Source organism: Boleophthalmus pectinirostris, unplaced genomic scaffold (assembly GCF_026225935.1).
Source record: "Boleophthalmus pectinirostris isolate CB_2022bp ecotype Guang Dong unplaced genomic scaffold, ASM2622593v1 HiC_scaffold_9, whole genome shotgun sequence".
NCBI classification, from domain to species: domain Eukaryota; kingdom Metazoa; phylum Chordata; class Actinopteri; order Gobiiformes; family Gobiidae; genus Boleophthalmus; species Boleophthalmus pectinirostris.
Genome location: NW_026571541.1, coordinates 23,553,783 through 23,568,480, shown reverse-complemented (window position 1 = coordinate 23,568,480; position 14,698 = coordinate 23,553,783). Strand labels below are relative to the sequence as shown.

Genomic DNA, 14,698 nt, shown 5'->3' with positions numbered 1-14,698 from the left:
TGATTATAAAGTTTATCTCATGAAATGTATAACCATTCTTAATACTATTCAGTCTATTTAATACTACCATTTCTAGCACTTTTCACATGTCTTGCGAGGGCACTGCTACTCCCTTACAGCGTCCTAAGTGAGTCACAAGGTCCAGACGTCTTGCTCCACATCCCCATGTGGGCCGGGCTGTACCTTACCACCCTGTGCTCTTCGCCATCCTTCTCTTTGGCTCTGTGCTGTGTTTTCCGCGCTGCGCTCTCTGGCCCCTTCAAACACCTCATCCTTGACGCTAAAGGTGGATTCATGCTTAGATCTCGCTCTCTCGGGTCGCGATGCAGAACAACCATAAGGAACATCTTTATAAGATCCTTGTAATCGGGGACCTTGGGGTCGGCAAGACCAGCATCATAAAACGGTATGTACATCATAACTTCAGCCCCAACTATCGCGCCACAATTGGAGTGGACTTCGCCCTCAAAGTGCTCAACTGGGACCAAGAGACCGTGCGCCTTCAGCTGTGGGACATCGCAGGTAACTTTTACGTACATCGTGTCATAAATTTTTGTCAGTATTAACTTCTAAGAAACAAGTATAACTTTCTCTAGGAAATGGTTATAGACAGTTTTCTGGTTTTTATGTGCGGTGTTTTAATTATTCAGTAGGCTGTAGGCTAGGCTATGTTTTTGCATCAATCTCAGTCAAGTTGATTGCTGCTTTGTCCCTTAGATTTGTATTAGCCTGTCAACACCTACTTTGAAAACCATTCAGGTAGAGTTGGGCCCACAGGTGTACATTACTTTCATCCACAAATGAAACACTTGTCTCTAAAGTTATACTTTGCTGTTATAACAATTCAGTTAATTGTAATAAAAGACCATTACTCATACTGCATATGTATAGTGAGTAACACATGATTGTATAGTGAAAAGACACATGACCGGTTGGTCACAGTTGACATTTCCTCACCAAAGGGATGGTAAAAAGGGTTATTCAGGGTCATGATTGCTCATGTCCACCAGCTGACATGTTGGCATTACTCACTTCAAATAATTTTGCGTGGAATTGCTGATATTATAGAAAAGAAATAAGAACATGAGTTGTAAATATTATTAAACATATTGTGTACATGTTTCTGTAAATTAAATGGCTGTATACACTATCACAACAAATTTAAAACCACCATGCTATCCATCCAGATTATTTTTACTTAAACTGGTCTGAACCATGTTCAAAAGTTGTGTTCGTGATGCATAATTATGTGTCCTTGTTGACCTTTTAAAATACAATACAAAAATACATTCTGTATCAAAGAAAAGATTATTTCCACTATCTAACGTAAGAAAAATGCCGATATAGAACATCCCTGGTGGTGAGGAATTTGTAGAAAAAAAAACAACAAAAAAACAAAACAAAACACATACCTAACGCAGTTTGATGTCACAGTGATGCAAACAAATGGTGCAATGGCCCCAGGAATTAGTTATAATGCAGGCTTTGAGTGTGATGCTGCAGGGTCAGATAAGAGGCTCACATGAGAGTCGGCTGAGGGCCAGAAGAATGCTTGGACCTGCTCTCCTCCTGCGCTTTCTCCTGTAGCACATACAGTCATGTGTCTGCAGCTCATGTGAGGCAGATTTGAGGCCTGAGCCTGTGTTAAGATGCCTTCATGTGCATAAAAGTGATGTGGGTAGTGAACACTTTTCATATGTTTCTTCTATTTGCCAAATCGTACAGTACATCTCAGTTTTACATTTAAGCATTTCAGCATTTTGGGGATATTTTTGCTTCATTGAGTTTTCTCATGGCACCAACGTAATAAATCACTCGATACTTCTTGGCTTTTCCCAAAACAAGCTGCGACTTTCCCTTCTATTTTTAGCAGTAATTTTTCTACAGCTCACAGGGCTGTACACACCAAGGAGTATCAGACTACTAGGATCAACCTGAACCATGTACATTCCAAACACTGTATTCATAGTCCCCCATTTGTAACACCAACTCAGTTAGTCCTGAAGTAAATCGAATCTATGATAGAAAATGGCCAGCATGTATTCTACATATTGCTTATATCATTTACAATTTACTTACAAGATCATTACTGTGCCTCTCCCAGACATGGATTTGCACACAGAGTGGTTCAAATCAGTTATTGTAATGCTTTCCCTTTCCTCCCAATGCAACTCTGCAACTGACTGTATCGAAATTCAAAACATGCATGTAATATTTAGGTTTTGAGTACAGTACAAAAGCTATATCCAAAACAAGCTTTAATGAATATAGATCTTTTAGATGATTCAATCTTGATCACTTTTTGACCAGAAACAAATGATAGATTTTTATGTTTTTATAATATAGTGTCAATATTAAACATGTCGGTTAATTAAATACCAATATGATGTGTATTACAGGTCAGGAACGATTTGGCAACATGACCCGTGTGTATTATCGCGAGGCCATGGGAGCATTCATTGTGTTTGACGTCACCAGACCTGCTTCCTTCGACGCTGTCACCAAATGGAAGGAAGACTTAGATTCCAAACTGACACTTGCCAATGGGAAACATGTAGCAACTGTGCTTTTGGCCAACAAATGTGACCAGGGCCGTGACGTCTTGACCAACAATGGGATAAAGATGGAGCAGTTTTGTCAGGAAAACGGATTCGTGGGGTGGTTCGAGACCTCCGCCAAGGTGAGGAAAGGTCATTCTTGTTGGGCTGTGTTGTGCTGTGAATACAAAACAAGTACAGGCTGAAACCACCAGACATCTCATCCCATTTAAATGTCCTTGGGCCGTGACTCCCTGCCAGCTCCACTGTGTCACACGCAGCACCTGATCATCCCTGTGGAAATGCCAACGCAGACACACTACTGATAATGAGCAGGAATGGTGAAGAGGACACCCTTGTACAGGAACTCGGCACTGGCATTTTAAAATCAATAGTCAAAAAAACCACTGACATGTTTATAGGACATGAGAGGAATTGTAATTTTTTCTATATCCAAAGTTCCTGAGTTAAAAACTTTATTTTCCTAATGTACTATAGAGCAACATGGTGTCCAAAGCCAATTCAGTGTAAGCATTAGGTAAAATAAATGACTCCCAAGACAATGTAGATTGCTCCAAATGAGAAGCCATTTAAAAAAAAAATTGATAAGAGATACTGTGAGTCATGACCCCAAGTGGAAAAAAATTGCGATATGTATTATCTATATATGCTTCTGCTACTTTTGAGACTTCTTTAACAATTCCTTTATTTTTGTAGTATTACTCTACTGAACACCTACAATTTCTTACTGTAATTACTAGAGGTGTAACAATATCCAAGTCTCACGATACAATATTGTCACGGTATGAACCTCATGGTACGGTATTTATTGCGATATTGTGGGAAAGCTCACGATATGGTGGGAAGCTCACAATTAGGGATGTAACAATATCCAAATCTCTTGATACAATATTTTCATGATATACATCTCACGGTATGATATTTATTGCAATATTTTGCGAAGGCTAACAGAACTGTTAATATGCTACTTTTTCCTCTTAAAATGCCTTGACAAGACTTAATCCAAAGAACTAAGGCTTAAAAGTTCTTAGAATTGTTATTTCTACTTATAGTCTACAGTGAAATGGAGCAAAGGATCATGGCCTATGTAGTTCTGTCTTTTTTTTTGTCTTTTAAATTTTTTTTAAATTTTTAGCTATTTCTGCACCAATAACTTACTAATACTTACTAATATATAAGAGACTTATATATTGTGATGGACCACAATATTATTGTGAGAAATTTGACGATACGATATTACGATATTATTGTTCCACCCCTAGTAATCACTATTACTGCTATCTTGTTAATTTGACTTCTTACTGGAATAGTGACTCAAAAAATTTGAATGAGTGTGCATCTGACTATGTTATGTATGTGACTGCATGCTGTTACAAATGTGCCCCACCTAAGACCCAAAGTTGCCAAGACTAACACTTAACCCACAATCTACTGGAAAATTGTGCAAATATTACTAAAGCAATGAAAATAAATAGAGAGTAGGGCACATTTCAGAGTAACATCCCTATTGTATTGTCTTGACTCGGAACAGAATGAAAGAAGGTGGTGAGAAAGCCCAGACCACAAGATGAGCTGTGGATTCACCCACCTACACACTAGCACAGTGACACACCACCACATAGCCTATTATAGCTGCTAATGTGGAGCAGGAATCTCACAGCTATGGGCTAAGGCAAGAAAATATAGAGCAACAACCACAACTGATCATCGATGGGACCAATTAGTGGGAGCTAAATGCTAAAACCATTATTAGCTGTGACCACAAAGCTCTTTTGGTATTTGGTCTACTGTGCACAAAGGGAGATGTTGTGCGAGCGATACCAAGCTAGAATCAATCATTATGTATGCACGGTTGCAGTTTTCGCATAAATTGCTAGTGACCTTTAATGTAAATAGACTTGTAAGTGCAAATCAATGTTTCACGTTTTTAAATGTAATAAGTGCTACAAAAGCTATGTAGTTGCCTTTAAGGATATAAAGGGGAGTTCTTAATACAGCACGATCGGACTTGATGCACTCTTAATAAAGCCCAGAGCTGAATAGTCGAGAGGAATTATTCAAAGCTTTTATCTTCAACTACACGGGGCATGCTTTAGTGTGCACAGAGGAGTAAGAGGAAGGACATCACACTGATAAAACAAAGTGTATTTTATTTGGAAAAGTCAAATCTCGCTGCATAGATCTTAGGGAATGCATGATGGATGAGGGTATGTAGTGTTTTGGGCATGTGTTGGCATTCTCAAAGGGTTTAGAGGTTTTACAGACTCCACTGTGTCACATCCTACTGAACACGCTGTTAGATCTTTGCAGTGAATATGCAGGCAAGGCTCTGACTCTCTCACACTCCACATATTAACTAAGTGTTTGCATACAGCACATTTATAATCCCTGCTGGTTCGGTGTGCATATGAATTACTCCCCTAACTCCTCAGGCCATTTTATAGTTTGCTAAGCCATCACCAGTCATTCAATATTCTTCCTAAATTACACTTTTCCATTTACACTGACACAGAGGAAGTTATTATAATTCACTTAAGCAATAGCCAGAGTTGACCTGTGCCAATCTGAATATCCTATATTTAATTAAAGGGTCCATATTACACTTTTTCAGATTTATGTTATAATGCTGTTTCCTCATCTAAAACATACCTAGAGTTGTGTTTTTTTTCATTCACATGTTTAACACAATCCCTGCATATTTAAGGTGAATTCTTCTCTCAAGCAAAAAAACAAACAAAAACAAAACAAAACACTGAAAAAGAATAGAATAGTCAATCTCTACTCAACTAAATGTTTGAGGTCGTATAAGCTACATGACATCACAAGGTGGAACAGAACATTTTGAAGGTGTAGACAGAATTAGAATTGTAATAAAAATTCTTAAAATACAAACATTTTATGGTCATTGATGGACATGTAATGAAGATATTTGCAATTTGATTGATAAGCCAATTTAACACGATGGAAATAGGTTTTACCATTAAACTAAAGAAGACTCACCTCCCTGGATGTAGCCAGTTTGGGATTGCACAGACTTTTTGGTGAGACAGCCAGATTCCAATTACTCCACCAATGTGCACTTTGAGATATGGCCCCTATAGAAAATAAATAAACGTGTTAAACCTTTTCAGTCACAATACAAAGGGATGGGTAACTGTTAAGAGTGAGTGTGCCAGATGTCTTTGTTTGACACGTTCTACCTCATTAATTCTCTTGTTCAAGGCTAATTTACAACTGTTTATTATGTTTATACCTTTGACCATTTCTAATTTCCCTTTGTATCCTGCAGGAAAACATAAACATTGATGAGGCGGCGAACTGCTTGGTGAAACACATCATTGCCAGTGAGAAAGACATGCTCCAATCAGAAGTCCCCGATACGGTCACACCTCAGCTGGAGAAGGACAGAGGAGGAACGTGCTCCGCCTGCTTCCGCTCCCAGTAAGCGCTCACCAAACGCGGATGTCCTTTTGTATCTCATTATGGTCAGCCAGCAAGACGCAGAGGCACAATGACTCTGGCAGCTTTTAATGAAGAGGAGAAGTGTGCCAATGCCCCAGCGTCAGGAATGACAGGAAACCAATGGACTCAGAAATTAGATGGACTGGAGAGACCAAATGTGTAGATATATATGGACAAGTACAGATGGGTGCTTGTCAAGACAAGGTCAACTCTGGGGCAGGGTTTGACAGCATTGTGGAGACAGCTCATAATGACATGCTATTCTTTTAGTGCATACATAGACCACATTTTGGTTAAAAGTAGCATATTGTCCCAAGTGTGTTTTGGTGTTTGGGTTTATCGCATTAAGAAGATTGAAAGATAACAAAATGGTTTGGGCCAACATATTCAGTTGAAGTAAAAAAGTATAGCCTGAACCACAAGTGGTTTATGTTATGACTGAAATAAAGTTCACACTGCGTAAAAACAAACAAACAAACAAACAAACAACAACAAAAAAACTTTTCGAAAGTTTGCACATTCATCTGTAAAAATTGCTGTGTTTAGTGAAAATTATCCATGTAGGCTACTTACCCAGTTGTACCCTTTAATTGACTGAAACCAATCAAACGCACAGAGGTATGTAGCATTTAGCTAATAGATATAGCTACAACCAGTTCCATAATTTTGGAAGAAATAAAGTATCTCTATTCAGTATTTATTGCAGCACAACGCATGAGCAAAAGTCGTTTTCCATTTCGTCCAGTATTTTTCAGTCATACTTTTTTTTTCTAAATGAATCGGCTGCATTTATGGTGTCATGTGGTTGCTCTGCCTGTGAATATCATAGTCCGAACGTTACATAACTTTATATAATAAATTCTATTATTTAATTGGGTGTTTTTACCAGAGACTGTTTAAAGAATATTATAATTATATGTCTATGGTTTTTACTCAATAGGCTATTGTATTTGAAATGCATAGGCTATTACGCTAACAGAATAAAAGTTTTATACATGGTAGTGGAATGGACCATTCTGTGCTCTGATTAGTAGCCTATAGTCTAGTTTGTGTGTGTAATAGTAGCCTGCAAATGTAAAACTACAAGTCAAGAGAAATAACCAAAGATGTACTTTCAGAGAATAACCCAGGTTTTTGATGACCTGAAATAACATTCATTGTATTTTGAATAAAAACAACCTTAAGTCTGTATGTTTTTCCTGTCCACTTTCTTGTAATTTCAGAAACAGTAGTTTTTCTGACTTGGAGAAAAGGCCTTGTGGTTGTCACATTCATAATAATTAACTACTTCCTGCGCTACGTGAGTTAACTTAATAGTGGTGTAATAATTGTTGCAAAAGCTGGTTTACTAGTAGGCTGACTTACAAATGAGACAATTTTGCGGCACTTCACTCATTTTGTCTAATTTATTTTCCTTAATTCACTATTTCCCCCAATTAACTTTAGACAGAAGCTACTTTCTGGCGTCAGAATTTTACTCCACAGGACGCTGACCTTGCGTCGCTCTTTGACGTTGTCAGCACCAGGTGAAGAAGACCGCATGATCTTCGTATGAGGCCATGTGCTCTTTCCTCCACCGATTCCAAAATCTGCAGCATCGTGGTCTAAATGGGTAAAGAAAAATAAAGTGATAATGATTTCTTTAGGCCTAATATGCTAGAGCTAGTGTGACTAACATTAGCATAGGTAGGCTCATGTCATCCGCATCACACCAGTCAGTGCAGACAGGTGACGTAGGCACCTAGCATTACTCAGTCAATTAATGAGCAAAGATAGCAGAGAAGCAAGATGTTTCATAGTTAGATTTACAGTTAGCTCTGGAGAAGGCTTAATGGTCCCCAATGGAATTATAAGGCTGACTTTGCCTACATTGGCCTACATCTGTTCTACACAGTATGCACAGGTAGGCTGAGTTTCTTCTTACTTAACATATGACCTAGTGAAAGGCTAACATTATCATCAGTTTTCACTAGCCAACTAGTAAAATCCACCAAGATTTTCATTTAGACTTCTAATGCACTAGCCACTTTACATTTTCTTCTATACTAGTAGTTCTAACTATTCCAATGCAAGCTATTTTTTTAGTTCAGCTAGATTTGATCACCGTCCAATAATGTTATGAATGCTAGCGTGACTTTACAGCTTATTGTGTATATTTCATTACAAATATCTAAACTATACAGCTATCATAACTCTGGCTAATTAAAACCCTAAAAGTCTGGTAGGTTAACTAGAGATCGACCAAGATTATTTACTGTCCAGCGAAAGAGATTTTTTGGACCAGTATGTAGGGCCAATGTAGATTTTCCCCCCAAATTACATTTGCTAAATTTATTATGAACAACTCTGTTTTACTGCAAGCTTCAGTCACAAGTCCAAAGTCACATTATGTTCAATACACTCTTTACTAAAGTGTTCAAATTAAAGCCTTGTGCATATTTCTAAGTAGCTGGTTGGCCAAAACAAAATCCTTTCCTATGCTGGATATTTAGGCCCGATAACACATATGCTAAAAATATATATAGACCAACCAAAATATCAGTCTGTCTAGTAACTAGCCACAAAGGCCAAGGAGCAAGTTAAGATAGGTATCCCCTTTGCTTTCCTAGAATCAAGAAATTATAAAATGCACAATTTTCAGTCTATAAAATTACCAATTCCTTTCTTTTTTTTCAAATGGGTCTTACACAACATGTTGCTTAATCTTTATGCTATATATCTATACATGTATAGATAGACATACACACATACATTTTAATGGTTAAGTTGAATCTTGTGATCAAACATTCCTGCGTTCTTGTCAGCATTAGCACTCCCTGCACTTTTTCCCAGTGCAGGATACCTTTGCTAATATGCTCAAAAATCCGATTTGGACTGTGAGAAGTTCAGATTATAGTAGTTGTTGTTTGTTGATCTTTACTTTTTTCCTTTTGCATGACCTGCTTTCGACCTGGCATGTGACTCCATCAGCCCCTCCAGCCTGCCAGAACCATAACCTTTTGAATCCTACCTTCATGCCACATTCCTGTTATGACTATTTGCTCCAATTAGAGGTAAGGTTTTGTCTAAAAACATTTCCAACACTGTCTTGTCCTTTTCTCCTAATTACCCCTTTACACAGACAACAGTTTTCACCTCTGCGGTTGCCTATTGCTCCACACCAGCTTGTCTATTCTCTCTCACATAATGGGTTAGCAGGGTACAATAGCGAGGGAGCCCGTGCCACTGTCCAAATTGTAATAATTAGTTCTGATTTGCTGCATTGATGCTACAATTTGTGTGTGAAAACAAGGGCAGAAGGGGAGAGATCGAACTGCTGAGTTTTGTTGAGAATTTTCATTTTTTTATTGTTGTTGTGAGACTGCATGTCAGAAGCTGCCCCCTTTTTTCTATACTCCCACACGTTGCCTGTACACGCATTACAGAGATGATCAGAAGATTTCAGCAGATTTATCCTGGTCTCTAAGGTAACGAGCTGCTCAGACTGTGATGCGTCGGTTTACATACAGACCATATCCTTTAGTTCTCCTTGATTCACAACACAAGGAAATGCTGGAAAAGAGAGGGAAGGAGAGAGGGAGAAAAAAAGGGGAGAGAGAGGCAGAGAGAGGCAGAAAGAGTAAGGAACCACAACAAGGGGGCATAATCACAAGACTTCTCAGTCATGGAGGATAAGGAGGAAGTAAGCTGCACGTGATTTCAGAGTGACTTCAAGTATCTACCATTTTCTCACACAGATAGATATTGTAATTATTCTGCAGGTGATTTATGGTAATACATGCACAGGCCTTTAACCTCTGTAAGGTTTCTCTCAAGTGTTTCAAAATGGCTAATGTATGCTTGGGTGCTGTATATAAATCTTTATTACACAGTGTAAATATATCTTCTTATTGCAAGCCAATAATACATCTGTTTACATTTACCAAGCTATGTTAAAACCAATGTAACTTTAGCCATTTTCATCTTTTTCTCTGTGGTTCATACATTATTGGAGTTAATGCATTTGACCTCATTCATTTATTATTTACACAAGGGGTAACCACTTGTTCGACTTGATTATTATTTACTCATTTATTTCCTTCTAAATAGATGTTCTGTGGGTGGTCCTATAATGGGTCGCAGAGGAATCATCTTTTTCAAAATTTGTTATGTGCCGTATCCATCACAATATTATGTTATGTACTACTTTCAGAACAAATAACATTGACTGTGTTTGGTCTGCCAGGCACAGTCAAGGGTAAATGTGGTATCGTGTTTTAATAGCTTGAGGTAGTTGAAGTATATATGTACTACCAATAGTGTATTACACTGTACAGATAAAACTCATTTAATTGCAGTTGCAATTTTTTATTTTGCATTGAGCTGAGTAGACCCTCATTCCTGAGAGTCTGATGGAGAGTTAGTAAAAGGTCTGGAAAGATCTCCTGTGGGTCTAGACAGTCTGTGCCTTGGACCTTCATGACCACGTCTCTGGGCTGAGTAGGTTTCTGCTCAGGGTGAGTTTGTCTCAGCTTGGTGTGCAGCTTCTGGGCTGGTTGCTGCTTGTACTGATTCACCATGTTCTTCTTGAAGCACCCGTGTTTCATGTGTTTTTTGTGAAGTTGATTGGCTCTCCTCTGCTCTTGGCGCTTATGGACGAAGCCCTTTTCAATCAAGGCCTCCATGAAGCTGTTATGCCTCTGGATGCCTTCAGAGATGTTCAGGTGGTGGTGTTTTTTAGATTATAGAATGTGATGTTGTCATGCTCTCAGATGGGGGCAAGACCCAGTTTTTCCTATTGATTTTATTGCACCGTATCATGAAATATCAGAAAGGTATACCAATACCAGATCAAGCAATTAATAGGAACAAAAACATGATTTCCTAAAATACATAAAGAAAGAAAGACGAAAATTTTGCTTATCATTCAAACATAAATTTCACACATCTGATGATGGATATACTATTGAAATAACCAAGGAAAAATGTGTTAAGGATATACAAACTCAAAAATACAGAAGGATACCATATAATGGACTTGGATTTGAACTGACTCCTTCTTGCTGTGAGGCAAGAATGCAAGCCACTATTTCCCAAGATGACAATTAAACCTCATTCAATGCAGTTTCAGTACAATACCTTGTAGAAGCAGCTGTACAAGTAAAAAGAGTAATAAAATTTCTGAACAGAGGACGTAAACCAGCTCAAGCAGAAATACACACCCTTAGCTCAGTTGAATAGTGCTACTATGGTCAATAAACATCGAGAGAGGTATTAGAAGTTGTGGCAGTGCCAGGCTTACTTCTGCCCAGAATTAAACACTAAGTAAAAGAATCAATATGTGGAGCCACAGGAGACAGGGGATGAATGAAAATAACGGCTGGGCCTCTTGCTTTTGATCGATGGACGTGCGTGTTGGTCTGCGTGCCCATTGACGTGAGTGCGTATTAATCTCCCCTTGTGTATGTGTGTATACAACTGACCCCTCCGCAGCAGGACTTTGAAATGGAATGGGAATTTCAAAGAGGCCGACTCAGTGACTCATCATTCACGACCAACTCAGACACAGGATAACTAGCCCACAGGACATGTAACACAGACACCGGCTGCTTTGGTTCCTGCTTGTCCCCCGATGCACTTGAGACAGTCCCAGTCGCAAGAGCATTTTCAATTATGCTGTTGTCTTTACAAGCTCATTAACACCAATGCAAGTGATATTCCTTGTAAAAAATGGTAATTCATGTACCAATTAGGAACAGTATTCGATTCATTTAGTCACGAAATCATTTAATCAACATTCGTGGAGCATCTTGGTAAAATGTAATACTGGTTAATATGAAGCTGTAGTCTTCGGATGTGATCCTATTAGTTTAACACATCAGGGCTCCCAATTTGCATCTAAATACGCACAATTAAAAACAAAGCAGTTGTTTAGTTGCACTATATTAATCTCTATACAGCGATTTGTGTTCTGCCAAGTGCAATAGGCCAGGATCAACTGTATTTCTGTTGTATTACATTCTGCCCACTGTGGTTGAGTGTAGTACACAGGAAAAAGCTGGATACCAAAGTAGTGGGCGGAAAAGGTCTTCAGAGAGCATTGACTGTCCGCAACGGACTCTTATATAAACCAGCACATTCAAGCCCACTGTCTGTGTCTAGTACAGACAATAGTGCTCCCACAAACAAAATACCATGAGACACATCCACCTCCTTGTGTATTTGCAGTCTTGGAGAGAAGCCAAACGTTGTAATGTATCAAATGAAATTGTTAAGGGGTCATACAAAAAAAAAAGAGACAAAATCACACATAAATCTTATAAACATAATCTGAACATTAAAGTTTAACTACATCAGGTGGAGGGTCTATGACCTAAAGACGATGTTGCTTTGCCTCCAAAGTTAATGTTATCTATCTCCATGGACACAAGCAGGAGACACCACCAGGTCAGATATGTAGAGATGTGACTCCATTAACAGCAAGAATGCATGTTTTTAGCAATAAAAGCATGTGTTATTGAATAAATGCAAAATATGTGTACTGCTGAACTTTCCAGGCAAACCAGACATCTTCTTGGAGACAAGCAGGTGTTAGACTCCCCACCAGAACAGCTACAGCTACAGAAGGCATCTTAGTGTTTATAAAATACAAAAGTGGCCAAAATATTGTTCAGATTAAATTTTTAAGATGGAATTTACTTATTCTAAGATACTGTTTGGAAATAATAATAATAACAGCAACAACAATAATAATAATAATAAAAATTTTATTCTACTACTTCTACTACTGCATCTCATGGCAGCTGTTTATTTTTGCTCTGAAATATCTGTTATTTACGCATATTTTTGTATATTGTTCATGTCAAATTATGACATTTTTTTCAGGGGCAGCTTGATGCTTGTTGCTTTGGATGCCTGCCTGCACAAACCTGCCAACATCCTCCTGCATGGTTCCAATTTGTGGCCCATAGTGTCCTCATCATCTTGGTGACACCTTGTATTGGTGAGTAAAGTGCCAGAGTGGCTGGGAGATTAGCACTGTCACATCCCAGTGAGAAAACCCCACTGGTCTCTCTGCAGCCGAGTTCACCTGCACACATCGTGTTCTAAACTGTCATGTACACTGGAGCCCTCCGGTGTCTGTTTTCCTGTCTATCACCCAATGCATGCTGGGAGAAACGCAGTAGTTGGGCACAAAAACAAAGTGGATGTCTTAGCATTCAAGGGCACTGGTTACAAAATAGACTGGATGAATGATGCGTGAAGCCACAGGGGAAACATAAAAGAAGTCTTGCACATATATAGTTTTCAAATGCAATATCTTTTCAATGTGATGTAAGTCCTCGATCCAAAACGTAGCCTATAGAATCATCTTCAGTTGTATTCTGATCGAGAGCTGCAAACTGCATCAAACAGAAATTGCAAATTGATTGATTGGTTGTAAATGGTGTCTTGTTATGCAAAAAATATACTAGTCTAGACCTCTGCCTACCTTATTTGGCAATTTATATTGTTTTTTTTTTGGGGGGGGGGTTGAATTGTCATTGTGGCTTACCTTTCAAGGCTCCCATTCTTGTGCCTCCAAAATCAGCACCTTGGACAGTGGCTGCAATGGAACAATGCCTGACAATGACCAATGCATATTATGTGCATGGCAAATGTTTCCCAATTTTATTGATAGAAACAATGAGACCTCTTATCGTAGAAGCAGACTCCATCTGTCCACTACTCTGTCATTTGCCAAAGAATGCTGGAAATGTCACAATCATTTTTCCACCAGTGACTTTATAGTTTATCAATAGCACAGATGACAGCAGAGCTACAAATTGAATATAAATTAGTTATTTTGTTATGATGATGTAACAAGAGAGTAAAAAGTGTAATCAGTCTGAATATATAAGAGTACTGTACAGGGATGTGACCGCAATAAATTTTCATGGTATGATAACTGTAATTAAAAATACCACATTATGATTGATGGTATACCATGTAGTATAGTCATGTTTTCTAATGCTAACATCTTATGCTTTTATGAAATGCTCTACTTTGATGTGCAGATTTTAGGCAAGTTGTCATACATGCATATATGAAAACAGACCTCAGATTATTCCCACCTGGTCATTTATATTATTTGTGATGTGACAGACCTGTAACACTACGATGACCAACAGTTATACAGGCATGAATTCAAGGTTGTGAAGAGAGCTGCTTGTTCCACAGACCCTGCGAAATAAATGATTTCTGTCAATGCCCATCCTTACGGTATACCTCCATCCTGTTTATTGTCTCTTTCCTAGTAGTAACGAAAATGTACCTTAATATGATAATATGAACCTCATTATTATTTTTGAAATGCACGCTCTCACCCCATGTATACAGCTGGATCGCGAATGCTCATCATCGCGAATCTCATTACCACCACCCACCTTTTTCTCAGTAGTGTTTTTTTCTTTGGGTCTCCTAGTGTATTCAAGGCCACTGTATTGTACATGTATGCTTTGTGCGATGACAGGACATTTGCTGGCTCTTATCACCTTGGCAGGCTTTATACAGCGCATGGAAAATTGTTTGGCATTGCCCTTCCCCCGTGTGCCAAAAGTCTCTCTCCTCTCCTCCACAGCACGCACCTCCGTAGTACTGTGACCTTGCTCTGATTGTTCTTTCTCTGCGCCATTATTAAAAGCCTTGTCAATTCCAAT

At 38.6% G+C, this 14,698-nt stretch overlaps 1 protein-coding gene across 1 annotated transcript; it reads left to right on the top strand.

The window, feature by feature from the left end:
• The first annotated feature begins 166 nt into the window (after positions 1-166).
• rab38a (RAB38a, member RAS oncogene family) lies at positions 167-7,095 on the top strand. Its single transcript, XM_020940483.2, has 3 exons — positions 167-522; positions 2,400-2,680; positions 5,848-7,095. Exons 1-3 carry the CDS (start codon positions 324-326, stop codon positions 6,001-6,003), a joined length of 636 nt encoding a protein of 211 aa, XP_020796142.1. The 5' UTR covers positions 167-323; the 3' UTR covers positions 6,004-7,095.
• Positions 7,096-14,698: the final 7,603 nt, after the last annotated feature.

Excerpts from the sequence above, each read along its gene's own strand:
- rab38a (XM_020940483.2), top strand. The coding sequence starts at position 324 with ATGCAGAACAACCATAAGGAACATCTTTATAAGATCCTTGTAATCGGG. Across the intron at positions 523-2,399 it reads TCAGCTGTGGGACATCGCAG|GTCAGGAACGATTTGGCAAC; the intron begins GTAACTTTTACG and ends TGTGTATTACAG. Across the intron at positions 2,681-5,847 it reads GGTTCGAGACCTCCGCCAAG|GAAAACATAAACATTGATGA; the intron begins GTGAGGAAAGGT and ends TGTATCCTGCAG.